The sequence below is a fragment of the Sminthopsis crassicaudata genome, chromosome 4, assembly GCF_048593235.1.
Source record: "Sminthopsis crassicaudata isolate SCR6 chromosome 4, ASM4859323v1, whole genome shotgun sequence".
In the NCBI taxonomy this organism is placed as follows: Eukaryota; Metazoa; Chordata; class Mammalia; order Dasyuromorphia; family Dasyuridae; genus Sminthopsis; species Sminthopsis crassicaudata.
The window spans coordinates 4,136,429-4,150,965 of NC_133620.1; the positions used below are offsets into that span (position 1 = coordinate 4,136,429).

Genomic DNA, 14,537 nt, shown 5'->3' on the forward strand with positions numbered 1-14,537 from the left:
ATGAAGGTGAGAAGGTAGAACACTGAGCTTTACTCTGATTACAAAGATGTGAGCTCCAAGCAGGGGAGAGAAATGATTGGTGTTGAAGTACCTCTAGGTCTCTGCAGAAACTCGGGGACTCGTCCAAGCGCTTTCGGGTGGAGATAAGTGGATGTCAGACATGTAGGCTGTTCTGCTGTCCTGAGCACAGGCCTCCTGCAGTTGCCCTTTTTCTACTTATTTGAACTCATTTGAAACAGGACTCAGTTTCCACATCTGTAAAATGTGGAGGTTGGATGAGATTCTACAAAGTGCTGGAGATCACTCTGCACAAGGAATAAATAAAAGCCCTTGGAGATACTGCAGAACTAGGATTTTCATGGAGAAGTGGAGGAGCGATCAGCAATACCAAGATTCAAAGAGCAGTTGAGAGAAACAAGGAACGAGGAAAGCCTCCTAAGCGCGGCTGGAAAGAAATGAGAGCGACTTTCAAGAAGAGCTATCCAATGGAATGCTGGCTGGATTGCAGGGGAGAAGGAAGGATGTGAAGCAGGAGGAGCCAGAGAGGAGCAGCCCGCCGCATCCTTGCACTAAGAGCCCCTCGCAGCATTACCTTCGCTTGACGAGGCATCTCTCCAAAGCAGACGGAGTAGACGTTTCTGCCATTTTAATTATGAAAAAAAAATTGAGATGGAGAGGGATTAGAGGCTCTGGATCTCTGGAGTTACAAAGATTCTTCTCTAAGAATACTGAAAGTGTTGCATGCCTTCATTCATTAGATTTAAAAAGTTCTGATACCTGATTTAAATGAATGGTTTCTTTAGGTAACACGTCTCCTGCTGAAATCTGGCGCCGACGTGAATCTAAGCGGGGAAGTTGGAGATCGGCCCCTCCACTTAGCATCTGCCAAAGGATTCCTTAATATTGCAAAACTCTTGATGGAAGAAGGCAGCAAAGCAGATGGTAAGATATTATTTTTAGCCAACAGAAAACTAAAATGGTGGTTTATAAATTGTACTAGCATTGAGTTGTTAAAAGAAAAAAAAAAAAACAGACTCTGGTTTTGCTATACCTATGTTTTTAAAGTTTCTTTGACTGACCCTGAAATTACATCTGTTTCTGGAGATCCCTGTGAGTAACTTCCTCTAACAAAATGATCTCTGAAGGTGCCTTTGGTGCTAAGAGGTAAAATGACTTAGCCAGGGTCATACAGCCAGCATGGGTCGGAAGCTTGGATTTGGAGCCTGCCTCTCAGGCCAGCTCTCTAGCAGGTATTTCATGTTGCCTTTCATGCAAAGGCTTCACACCAGTCATTTCCTTAAACTCTAGGGTTAAATGAATATTGGGGAGCAGCTAAATCTTGAATTTATAGAAGGCTTGATGTCTCTAAAACAGGGCTTTTTGATTTGGGATCCAGGAACACAAATAGGAAAATCGTTTATGACTATTCCTTTAATATGATTGGTTTCCATTGTGTGCTCATGCATTTTATCGTACACATTTAAAAATAATCTGAGAAGAGCTTCCAAGGATGCCCAGGGGGTCCATGACACAAAAACCATAAGAATCGCCGCTTAGGACTAGAGAGGGAGCCTCTCGCTCTTTCTAACGGGGAACGTTCTTTCCCCCATCAGAGAATGGGATTGTTGAAGGCAGGGACTGTTCCCCCCTTTTTTTCCTTTCCAGCACCTAGCACCTTTCCTTAGAAAACACTTTATGGATGCTTTTTGACTTGACTTGTCACTCCCCCCACCCCCTCAAATCCTGACTAGTGTCTGGCACGCAGCAGGTGCTGAAGAAATCCTTGCGACTTGATTGACACATCTCGCGTCGCATTTTAAAAATGCATTAAACTCTTGCATGATGTCATGAAGCCTTCCTCCTGATTTTACAAGGGAACTAGAGGATGTTGCCGGAGATCACAGCCCTTGAGTTTTGAAATGAAAAAGCTTGATTGGGTGTGATCAGGTTAAAGCTATTCTAAGGCCATGGGGCAAGTCTAGTCTAGTCAGCTTTGGACAGTTCTCATCCTGTGAGCCATTTGTGACTGTTGTTCAGAAGCAGAAAAACCATTAGCCGGCCCACGCCCCTGCCCGCGCCCTCCCCTTTTGGACACAAGTTCTCATAGTGTTGATCTGCTTGCTGTGAAGTCCCCTCAGGCGTGCAGAAGCCAACCTTCTTCCATTGACCCCCAAGAGACCTAATTAAAAACACAGCTGGAAGGGCTGCTGGCCTTTACTACACAGTACAAAAATGGACAAGATTGGCAGACCTTGGCAACTGCCAGCTTCTTGCTCCAAAGTACAGATTGATTTCCAGTTAATCCAGCTAATCAGTAGTTTCACCTTTCATAATGAAAGCCCAAAGCTTCCACCGCAGAAGAAAACAGCAAAGGAGACGGAGCCTCCTATCATCCTAGCCAAAGGAAATGTTGCTTTGTGGGTCTCTCTGTGTGTTTGTGTGTAGATGTGTCTCTGTGTCTGTGTGTAAAATTGGGATAATGTGGCTTTCTATGCTTTAAAATATCAAATATGTAATTGCCACAGAACCCATTGTTGTGTATCAGGTGAATGCCCGGGGCTTAGGAGCCATTCATTTTCCTGGTGGAGAACGAATGTTCTAGTTCAATTGATTCATTTGTGCTCGATTCTCCCTGATCCCTGTAGACCATTCTGTCCCGTTTTGTTGTTATTGTTGTTGGCCTGATTATTTTTTTAACCAAGATACTGGTATGATTTATCATTTCCTTCTCCTGTGGATTAAGGCAAACAGGTTCAGTGACTCGCCCACTGTCACAGGGCTAGCGACTGGAATTCAAATCTTCTGACTCCAGGTCCAGTACTCAACCCACTGAGACTCCTGGAGAATGACCAGAACTTTTCTTCTAGCCATAGATCAATTAGTTAGTCCAAAAATGTGAATTGTTCTTCTTGGATCTCTCTTCTTTCAGGCATTTAGTCGACCAACAAATCTATCAAAGGACTTACAATATGTCTGGCTGCTACACTAAGGGAGACCAGACTACATCCATTTCACTTTTTATTACTAGAATTAACTTCTAGCCTTTTTCCATGATATCCGAACAAATGCTTCCTAGGAAGGGCATGTCCTTAGGATCAAAAACTCCTTCTGCACCAGGACTGAAAGGTGGAAGGCGCCCCCGCCCCTCCCACACTCTAATATCAGACGGCGTCAATTTAACATTTTCTCCAAGCCTCTCACGTGCCTTCTGTGCCTCCCACTCTCTCATTTTTAAAACTGTGGAGCCAGCATGACTCAGATTTCTAAGTATGTTTTCCCCCCCCTCTTCAAGCATAACCTTGATATTTAAGACCTGTTTGCACTGAACCATTACTGCAAAAAATAAACCAGAGGAGCCGTGGGCCTCCTGCCCGCCAGAGCCCGACGTTATTATTCGTCAGTTCATTTATTCTGAAAAGCGGACTAAGCTTCCAGATGATTTGGTTTAGACTGGACCTTCGCCACGGAAAATGCACGAAAGGGGAAGATGAAATGAATGACCCGTAAAGGAGCACAATTTGAAACCTGGTATTTACGGGGGGTTGTCATGGCAACCCAGAATGTCACCAACACTTTAGAATGAAAATAAATTCGGGCTACAAAATTAGCCAACTGTAATTCTGAAAATAGCCCTGGAGATTCAGGATGCTGGGGTGGCCAGCCCCCTCTCCATCCTAGGTTGTAAGCGTCCGGCCGGCCTCCTCCAAGGGCCGTGGTCAGTGACACGAGCAAAATGCGGGGCTCCTTCCCTATCTCCAAGAGAGGGGACTGGCCGGCAGGTGGCTGCACGTTGCTGGGAGTTTCCTTTCTCCTCAAGATGCAAAAAGGCCGTTTTCAGCCGTGGAAACTGGTCAGTGATCAGAAGGCGACATGGCCCAACACACGGGGAGGTCTTGAGCTTTGGACCCAGTCCCTTTGCCAGGCAGCAGCCCAGGAAGGGATTCTTTGTGCTGTGTCTACATGAATGAAGCGTGAATTTGAGGCAGTGTGTCTGGACACAGGTCTTCCCTTTGGCGGTGTTCTTTCCCACCCAAAGCTCATTCAGGAGAGCGGTTTGCCTGGAGAGCAGCTTTCTTGTCTCCTGAAAGGAAACTTTTCATATTTCCCAACTCTGAATTGATGATGACCACAGCAGTGATATTATGTCCGACAGCAAACAGAAATGCAAACGTGGTATGGAATGACTGCAGTTTAAATGCTCTCATCCAGAATCTTCCTAGCATGATTCTCTCTATTTTCTGTTTTCTCTTTTGGTCAGTCAATCAATCAATTAGTATTGCTTAAAATTGACCCTCTTGGACCAGGAACTGGGCTAAGAAAGCACATCAGTCCCTTTTCCCAAGGAGTTTCCCTTCTAGTGAGGAAACAACTTGTAGATCTACAATTACACAAAGTATTGTAACTGGAATTAGAGCAAACCCAGGATTTTGCTGGTGAAGAGAACTCCCAGTGAACTCATTCCTTCCACCAAAGGAGATCAGCACCAGCCCTGGAGCTTTGGAGCTCAGAGCTGCCTCTGACTCCTGAAGATTGTTATTTCTGTAGCTTTACTTACCTAAGTATGTGCCCAAAGTAAGATTTCGCCTCCGATCTTTCTGATCACAAAGCTAATTCTTATTCCTCTGCTCACTTGCTCCAAATTTTAATATATGCACAGAAAGTAAATTCAAATAATTTCCAGGATGGCATTAGCATCTGGCAGATCATCCATGGTCTCCTATAGGAGAGGGCACTCATTCTCATTTCTTATTCCTTACATTGAGTCTCCCAACTACCGTCTGAGAGTTAGGGGATGAATGAGAATGCATATAGTTTGTCTATTGAGATAAATCCTGGGTAACCAGAGTGGGAGGTCATCATGTCGTGGATGGACAACCAGAAGGACTTCTGCATCTGCGTTTTGTGGGATTGGAGGTCAGACAGGTAAAGTCCCAAAGTCATATAGTCAGTGAGTGACAGCTGCACTGGGATGTGAACCCAAGTTATCTGATCCCAGATTCGGGGTTCTATCCTTCCCACATACTGTATGAGTAGGGGCCTTATCACTCCGGCTGTCCATTCCATATATTATACTGAATATTTTTGTGTCCAGTAACACTTTTCTTGACACATAGTACGTATTCAGTGTTTTTATTCATTTATTCATGCTTAATTATGACAATTAAAACTAGTAGCAAAGTAGTAAAGAGCCCCCCACCCCCCCAGAATTCTTCACTGGAGAGAACAGTGGAGAGAAGTGACAAAAGAAGGTTCTAATAGAATCCAAAGGAGAAAAGAGCATTGAAAGAGGATTTGTGTACTTTTGGCAAGAATGGTAAAAGCTTCCTACACTGGCTCTGCTTGGTGGGAGTGATGCTTCAGCATAAGTATTTCTGTATTTTCTTCACACAAACTTTGACCTCTTTACTGAACTCAGGTCATTTCCTCCATGTCATTATAATGAAGTTATCTCCCATATGTGCATTTAACTATCAAGCATTTGAGACCTTTGTCAGACAGGTTGATTAGTAGGAAGGATTCTGGGGCCTGGAAGAAGGAATACTGCCTCCCTATTTTGGCTGTGAGATGTGTGACTGTGTTTGGATGTGTGACTGTGGTCAAGTCATTAACCTCTTCAAGTCTGTTTTCCTATGTGTGAAATGATGATAATCATGTTTGCACCCCATGGTGGACAACATTGATGAGCAAAACACCAAATATGCCGTAAAATGATAGAAATGTGAAAGGATAGAAGTGACAGTAATGGCAACAAGGATGGTGATAAGGAAGAAGATGGGATGGATCTCAAAGTGGAAATGGTGCTAAAATGAAAATGGCTCTATGTGGAGGAGATTTATATGGTATGTGTATTTTTATAGTTTAGCTATTATTTTTTTTAAATTTAAATTTAGAAAGGTACCATGTACTTAATGTAATAAGAGCTCTGCTTAGTTGGCTGCTGTTTCTCAGGTGCTTTAATGTACATTAAGTCCATGTAGGGAATCAACTTGCTGGGGGTCATATGTGTAAAGAAAGCAGTCCCTTCCCATGTCTTCTATGGACTTCCTCAGCTATATTTCTTCCCCTTCTTTCCTCATGATTATTTTAGCTGTGGTTGGACTAGGATGCTTTGAAATATAGATACTAAGAATCCTTCCTCTTTATCAATATGATTTTTAAAGAAACCATCAGCATTAAACATGCTTCTTCAGGATTGTCCTAAGAGAAATATGATATTTTCCTGAATGTATGCACTTTTGAAGTGAGAGATTAATATAGATCTTGAATTATTATAATTTTCCTTTTGAACAGATGTGTGAGTTTACTGGGAAAGGAACTCCCAATAAGAAACTTCCTATATTTATAGGGATAGCAGTTTATCTGCAACTGGGTCATTAAATTAGTTAAATTAAAATAAATTAAAAGTGGGGCATTGTGAGGCCATGTGACTTCCTTTCAATCGCACAGACAGTATGTCAGAGTTAAGACCCTGCTTCCCCAAGCCAGCTCTATCTGCTATAATAAAGAGCATAAACAGCCTGAAAATAAAACAAAACACATTAAAATGTCAAAATAAATAAAAATACAATAAAATACAGACAATGGTAATTCGTGGTTTTCTAAAACAATCTGCAGCCCTCAGGAGATTCAATTTTATTTGAATTTGACACTATTCCATCATTTCCTTTCTCATTTTGATGATGATCATGATGGGGATGGGGATGATGATGACAAAGAGGATCAGGATGGTGATGATGGCAGCTGCGGAAATGGTCCTGATGATGGGAGCAACACAGCTGATTTCCCATAAGGCTGAAGGATTAAAAAGCACTTTGTAAACATCATCTCCTCTGAGCCTCACAACCAAACCCCAAGAGGAAGGTGTTACAGTGGATCATTATGCTTATGCTATAGATGAGCAAATTGCAACTTTCCCAAGGTGAATTTTTATAAATGCACCCCTATTTATTATTTTTGCCTTTACCTAAAGCACTAGGTACTAAGATAAAAACCATACTGACTCTGCCTCCAAGGAATTCCCATTATACTAGGGGGAAACACGTGGATATCAATTTGAAAATAAAATCAATATACAAAAGTAATTTTTGTTAAGAGAAAACATTTATAATGGGGGAGTCAAGAAAGCATTTGAGTTGAAGGGGCTTCCAGAGACTGTGATGAGGGAGAACATGCCTTTGCAAAGGCATGGAGATGGTGGTTTCAAACTCATCTGTATGGAACATTTGTGGTTATTTATCTAGCAAGGATTGGTCAGCCATCCGATAAACATTTATCAAGCATCTCCAATGTGCTGGACCATGAAACCAAGTTTTCCTGATTCCAAGTACTGCTTTCTGATATTTCTTCATGTGTATAAGACAAAATGTGGGACTACTTTGAGACATTTATTTAGTACTTTTTCCTTGATTTTTCCATTAAAATGTGAGTCTATATATATATATATATATATATATATATATATATGTGTGTGTGTGTGTGTGTGTGTACATATATATATATATATATATACAAATATATGTATGTATATATACATACATATACATACACACACATATACACACACACGCATATATATATTGTTTGTGACTGGCACATAACAGATCCTTAAAACACATTTATTGACTGATTTCTAACCAATCATTTCTTGTGAACATGAGTCCCCACATCATATTTTTCTTCGGTTTTGGGAGATCATAAGTAAATTATTTTGATCACAATCTTTTAGGCAATCTCTAAGATAAATCCACTTTATGTAAAATCTGTAGACAGTAGAAATATCATCGGGATTTTTTTTGGTGGAGATTCACTTTACCAAATGAATTCACAAATATTTGATGAAATTAAACAAGACAGAAATGCCACAACATAGGATATTTATAGTGCAAACAAGAAAATCACCTTATATTCCAATCTCAATACTCATCCTTTAAAAAAAATCCACACTGAAAAGCTTGACTGACTGGAAAAGAAAACTTTAAAGAATTAAAAGGTTGGTCATGAAGAATAATTTAGTCACTACTTTGCTGCTGAGCCTACTGACCTCCTCCAATAAAGTTCTAATAAGGACATGAAAGGGCCCCGGATTTACATGAGTAAATAGCCTAGGATTATATCTGGCTTCCCCAGAGGTGTGCTAACACCATCTAAGATGAGGAGGGGAAGATGAAATGCTAAATACCTGGCAGGAATTCAAACATAGGAATCATTAAGGATTTGTGCGTTTATTATCCTAGGATCATAGCTTTAGAGTTGGAAAGGACCTCAGACGTCATTGAGCCCAGTACCTTTATTTTTTTTGTTGTTGTTATTGTTCAGTTGTTTCAATCACATCCAACTCTTTGTGCTTCCATTTGGGGTTTTCTTGGCGAAGTTACAGGGGTAATTTGCCATTTTCTTCTTTAGATCATTTTGCAAATCAGGAAACTGAGGTAAACAGGTTAAGTCATTTGCCCAAGATCACACAGTTAGCAAATATTTGAACCTGGTAAGATAACCCATACTGAATCCAGGCTTAGCCCTCTGTATGCTATGGTGCTATCCATCTGCTACAACCTTTATTTTACGGATAAGGAAACTGCAATTGAGATGATTTAAGGGACTTGTCCAGAGTAAAATAGTCATTGTTTGAGGCAGGATTTCAACCTGCTTCTCCAAGTCCAGCATCTGTGCATTATGGCATACTGCGTCTCTCATTTCTACATGAAAGAGAAAACAAAGTTCCTTCTAAAAACATCCCCAGTGAATCACATTCTGATTCACAATAGTAACTGAGAGTTGCATAAAACAAACCACCACAAGAACAGAAACAGAAGAAAACTAAGAGAAAATTACACTGAACACCTCCACTTGCATTCCCATCACCCGCCAGGATGTGTCATGGAAGCTAGCATGTGTTAATGCCTGCTGGTTTCCAAAATAAATCAACCTAAATTGTAAGACCCAGAGCTTGAATTTTGCCCATTACCACGTCCTCTTTCCATTCCACAACTCTCTTTCTGTAGGTGCCCAGTCTTCTGCCGAGGCTTGCCTTCCATTCTCAGGGAGCAGAATTCATTATTACTATTGTTCCTCCTATTGCTGCTTAGAAGTTGTTCCATTGTCAAACAGTAGCTCCTATAAGGAAAATGGCTCCTCCAACGTTGTTGCTGGTTGACACACTGATACTGTCTAGGGCATTTAATTTGACACTCCATCATTTTCCTGCTTGATGTGACTTTAATTGATTAGTGTTTGAGTAAATCCTGTTTTCCAAGTTTGATTTTAAGCACCCAGAGGGCAGGGCCATAACACTTATCAAATAAGACAACAGACATAAAGCAGTTTTGAAGCCTTAAACACTATAGAAATAATAGCTATAATTATTTAATTATCAAATTTTAAATCTGAGAATATTAAAGCTAGAAGTGACTTTCAAGATTACACCATCATAAGACCATTAGCTCTTCATGCTGGAAATGATCTTAAATTCAATCTAGTCCAAACCTCTCATTTTATAGGAAAGGAAATTGAAGCTCAGAGAAGCTGTAACTTTCACAATCATTTGGGAGTGAGTGGGGATTTAAATCAAATTACTTGATTTTACTTCTAGTGTTCTTTCAATAGAAAAGCACAAGTCACCTCATCGAACCTATCCACCCTCCAAAGGAAACTCCATTCATTACATCCCAACAGAGGGTCCCATGCATGGTCCAGTGCACACTTTAGGGGATGCAAGGATCTGTGATTTTTTCAGTGGAAAAAGCATCTACCAATGCTGAGCACCACCAGCTATTAATTACTCTATAAATAAGTCCCAGACAATTATCAGAGGCAAAAACAGTGTAAGGGATTGATGCGTCCAGAATTCTAAGGCTAGTAAATGTCATAAGACACATTTGAACCCATGTCTTATTTTATGACCACTATGCTTCAAAGCCTCTAAGATGCACAAGCTCTTCCCTAATTCTTTTTTAAATTGGCTTAACTAGAATCTGCTTGAGCTTGGAAAGTAAGACTTGAAAGCATCCTTGATTCTCCTGAAGCTTGTACTTAATGGTCAATAAGTGAGCTGATTAGGTACCATCCATGCATTTATGAGAGTTTGTCACTTAGAATCATGGATGTTTGATGTAGTGATAGTATCAAAAGCAACATTCTTTTTCTTCAATAATTCAAATCAACCAACTTTTACCAAGTCCCACTATCTTCTGGAGCAATCACTTTATTATTATTTAGTTATTCATTTTAATACAGGCATAAAAATAATAAAACAATAAAATAAAAATACAATGAAACAATCCCTGCTTTTACAAAACATAGGATCTACTAAAATTAGGAAGGAGGAGACAGGCAGAGGTTCAGATAAGTAAACAAAATAAGAACAAAGTAGTTATGATGTAGAGGGGACCCTAGGAACCATGAGATCAGACGGTATTGAAGATGATCCTTGTACCAAAACCCTATTACATGGTCTGATCCCTCTTGGCTCTTGTATGTCTATTTCATCTCTATCCCAATAAGAGAAGACTATTTAAGAGATAAATGAAAATGTGAAATAATCACTAAACATTCTATTTAACATTTACTATCTCCAGCATCTGGGAGATACAATCCTGGGAGATACTCACCATAATTATTCTCTGACCTATTAGCCCAATTTTAGTACACATAGTCTTAGAAATCAGCTCAATGATTTAATATGGTAAACAATACTCTCACCTACCTATAGGGCTCAGTAGACTCTGGTAGTTGAGGTGAGGGGAAGATCTTTTAACTTTCTATGAGTGTAGCATCCCTTCCAGAGCCATTTCCCCATGTCCCATTCAAACTGGTTGTCTGAATCACCAAAGAGCAGCTGACTACTCTGCTCTTCAGGGAATTAGGGGTAATCTGAAGAGTACAGATTTATAATATTATAATTCAGAAACTTCCATCTAATGTCCTCCCATTGATTATCCATCAAGTAGTCTTAATTACCCTTTTAAAGGGATTTAATCATGTGTCATAGTAAGAATGATTGGTATAAATCATATCTTTAAAATTAAGGGTACTCTGCCTTTATAAATCAGTGTTTCTGAAGAAATCTGTATCAGACGTTGGCAACACATGGTCAAAGTGTAAACTCATGGTTCCTTTTAATCATATTTTTTTTCCCTTTGCAGATTCTTCAAAAAGTTCAATCAAAGGGGAGAGGATGCTGAGGGATGAGATATTTAGTCACTAGAATACAAGCTCCTTAAGGGCAAGAGGGAGAATTGATCTTGTGTTCCCCTTTTTAACCCCAGCACATAGCACAAAAGCCCTTATAAAGGGTTTAATAAATGCCTGATGAGTTGAACTGAATTGTATTACTATCAACTAGAATTTCCCGAGAACATCTCAGGCACAGGGCATGGTATTAAACAATTGCTCAACTGGAAACCGAATGATAAACAGTCACAATAACCTGTTCCATCCTGTGTTATTGATGACAGTGAATGCCCAAGATAATGAAGACCACGTACCTCTCCATTTCTGCTCTCGATTTGGACACCATGATATTGTAAAGTTTCTGCTCCAAAGTGATTTTGATGTTCAGCCGCACATAGCTAATATCTATGGAGACACACCTTTGCACTTGTGAGTATTACCTAATGGCACTTGGGTCTACAACATATGTTATGTGACTTTCACAGCATTTTTTAAAGAACCTATATTTTCTTTAACCCCAGGGCTTGCTACAATGGAAAATTCGAAGTTGCCAAGGAAATAATTCAAGTGTCAGGAACAGAAAGTCTGGCAAAGGAAAACATTTTTAGTGAAACAGCTTTTCACAGGTAAGGGATATTTCAAGGAATCATAGAATTTCAAAAAGGACCTGATTTGAACTGTATCTGCTCAACCATTCTGTACTATATTCATTCAGCGATTATCAAAGATTTCCTTAAAGACCTTTAAGGTACACGTTGTGGAAAAGTTCCAATCATTAGGATTTTTTACCTTCTCTTGTTTTTCCTGAGATCAAGCCTGTATCTTTTTCTTCCCAACTTCTAACCATTAGTCCTGATTTTCTTTATGGTTTCAGGCAGAATAAATCCAATAAGAAAGTCTTTCAAATATTTTTTCAGGCATCCCCTGTTCTTTCAACAAATTTTAATTTCATATTAATATAAGCTGTGTCTGAGCTACTGGACTTCTTCATTTGCTCCAGTAAATCATCTTCCTAAAAGATTTAATCAGCTCTTGAACTCCTAATTCTCCCTTCCCTCTGAGCCCCTTTGTCCCTCTAGTTAGACACAATAGTTAGACACAATAGAAGAGGCACCTTGGACAGCTCCTTCCTGATCCTGTATTTACAAGAGACTCAGGGTTAGGTTGCTACCTTCCTTTCCTACCTTTAAGCCACTTTTTATGTGTTCTCTCCCCCTATTGCACAGAGAAGTTCTTGCTGGCAGGGACTGCCTTTGACTTTCTTTATCTCCCCAGCACATAGCCCAATGCTTGGCACATATGAGGTGCTTAATAAATGTTAACTGACTGACTGACCCTTCACTAACCCACTTGGACTCTTCTCTACATTCTGCCCGTTCCAAAATGTGGAACCTAGACCTGAACACGATACCCTAGTTTGAGCCTAATTGGGTAAGGGCACGGGAATAATAACGCTTCCTTATTTCTGAAAGCTATCCCTCTTTGGATGCAGTCAAAGACAACTGCATTGAGTGCAATTTAAATACAATTGTCATCTAAAATGGGCGATCACATAAACTGTACATGAAGCTGCATATGCAAAACAAAGACAAGCCAGCAGATGTTGCAAACAGAGACACAGCAGAAGCTGAGGAGAGGGCAAGGGGCCCGGGCTAGACACATAGCAGCTAAGGTAGAGGCAGATGCTGTCGTCAGGACAACAGATGGAGTCGGAGCCAGCTGCTGCCATCCTAGCAACAGCCACAAAGACAGCGACTGACATTGTCATGGCAACAGGCATATCAACATCTGTAAGCATATTGCTGCTTTCCCTCCTCATTCTGTGGGAAGCTGCCAAGAGCGGCAGCTCCAACAATCTCTTTCTTTTTCCAGATTCTCATTGCAAGAACTCAACAGTAACAAATATGATGCACTTTATTCTATTATATATGTAGTTTTTGCCATTAGCATCTTAGGTGCAAATGTGCCTACCTTTCTAAGGAAACCATCTGTCATCCTTTCAAAGCATAGTTCGGATGGCCACAAAAATGCCCAAGAGCTACTGGGTTCTTTCTATGAGTCTCTGAGAAGTCCATCTTGCTTTCAGAAGCACATGAAAGCACCGGTTCTAAATGAGGAAAAGCATGATAAAGCACCAGAGTCCACTTCTCCCTAAGTGCCTAATCAAGTTCTGGGTGCATTCTTTGATTTAATTAAGGACACTGCTTTTTTTTTTAATTAGGTGATTATAAACTCCTTGATATCATCCAATCTTTGAGAGTTGGTTCATTCTTTATATTTACATCCTCTGGCACAGTGTCTGGCACATAGTGGGCACTTAATAAATTTATGCTAATTAGTTATTTAGCTAGTATTCCATCAAAACAATTTTTATCTTTGTATTTGTTTAAAATAAATGACTAAAATTATATATGAAAATCTACAAATCATACATAAGAACTAATGGCAAAAACAGAGAAAGAAGCTGTTTTCAGATCATCCAAGGTGCTGATTTATCTGGGAGTGAAAGATCTGAGAAGTGCAATCTGGAAATAGCTTTGTGTCAATTCCTAACTCCAGTCTTTCTTCTCAGTTAACATAGAATAAAATGTGATTATCTACTCATCCACACATTTTTTCAACTAGCCATTGTATAGAACATTAAGGTGGATTCAGAGTTTAGATAAGAAGTGGTCACTGCCATCATTAAATTCCAATACAAATGAAGAGATAATTATAATAGCTCTTGCTACATAATTCTTTAAGATTTACTATATAAAAGACAGAAAACATAGAACTATATTTGTATATGTGTATATATGTAGAGAGGCAGAACTCTGGAGAAGTATACTTGAAAGAAGTACACTTGAAACAAGGTGTTAACTCAGTGGAATTGATGAGACAATGGTTATCTAGTTTACATATATTTAGTACTTAGCATGGTGATGTGATAGTTCTACTGTTGATGTAATTATAGTAGGATATTTAACCTGAGGACAAAGTCAGTTACAGACATTCCATCTTCCACCATCCTGGTGGCTCTTCTGCCTCCTCTATTCCTCCACTAAGACCAAGGCCCATCTGAAGGTCCTCCAGAAAACTAGCCCAGCTCCCAGTCTGGGAGTTTTTCAGTACCAAATAGCCCTTAGAAAGACATCAAAATATTGTCCTTCTGTAGGCTCTTTGGTCTAAGCCCAGGAATATCAGGCTCTTCTTATTTGTCCATCATCCACACAAGGGATTGTTGGATTACAGCAGTTATTCACAATCTGAAACTCTCTTGTCCTGTGTTCAATCAAAAAGTGCCAAGCTTGGTGGGGAGGAGAGAAGACAAGGAGTTGACACATTAAAGGGACACAGACATCATGTAAAAGTTACCAAAAATTATA

At 39.8% G+C, this 14,537-nt stretch overlaps 1 protein-coding gene across 1 annotated transcript in view; it reads left to right on the forward strand.

Annotated features, from left to right (window-relative positions):
- TNNI3K (TNNI3 interacting kinase) overlaps window positions 1-14,537 on the forward strand; it is a 114,073-nt gene that overhangs the window by 66,912 nt on the left and 32,624 nt on the right. The window contains exons 7-9 of the mRNA XM_074265591.1: window positions 804-942; window positions 11,454-11,598; window positions 11,691-11,795. Of these exons, the coding sequence (XP_074121692.1) occupies window positions 804-942; window positions 11,454-11,598; window positions 11,691-11,795 (389 nt within the window). The remainder of the gene's footprint in view (window positions 1-803; window positions 943-11,453; window positions 11,599-11,690; window positions 11,796-14,537) is intronic.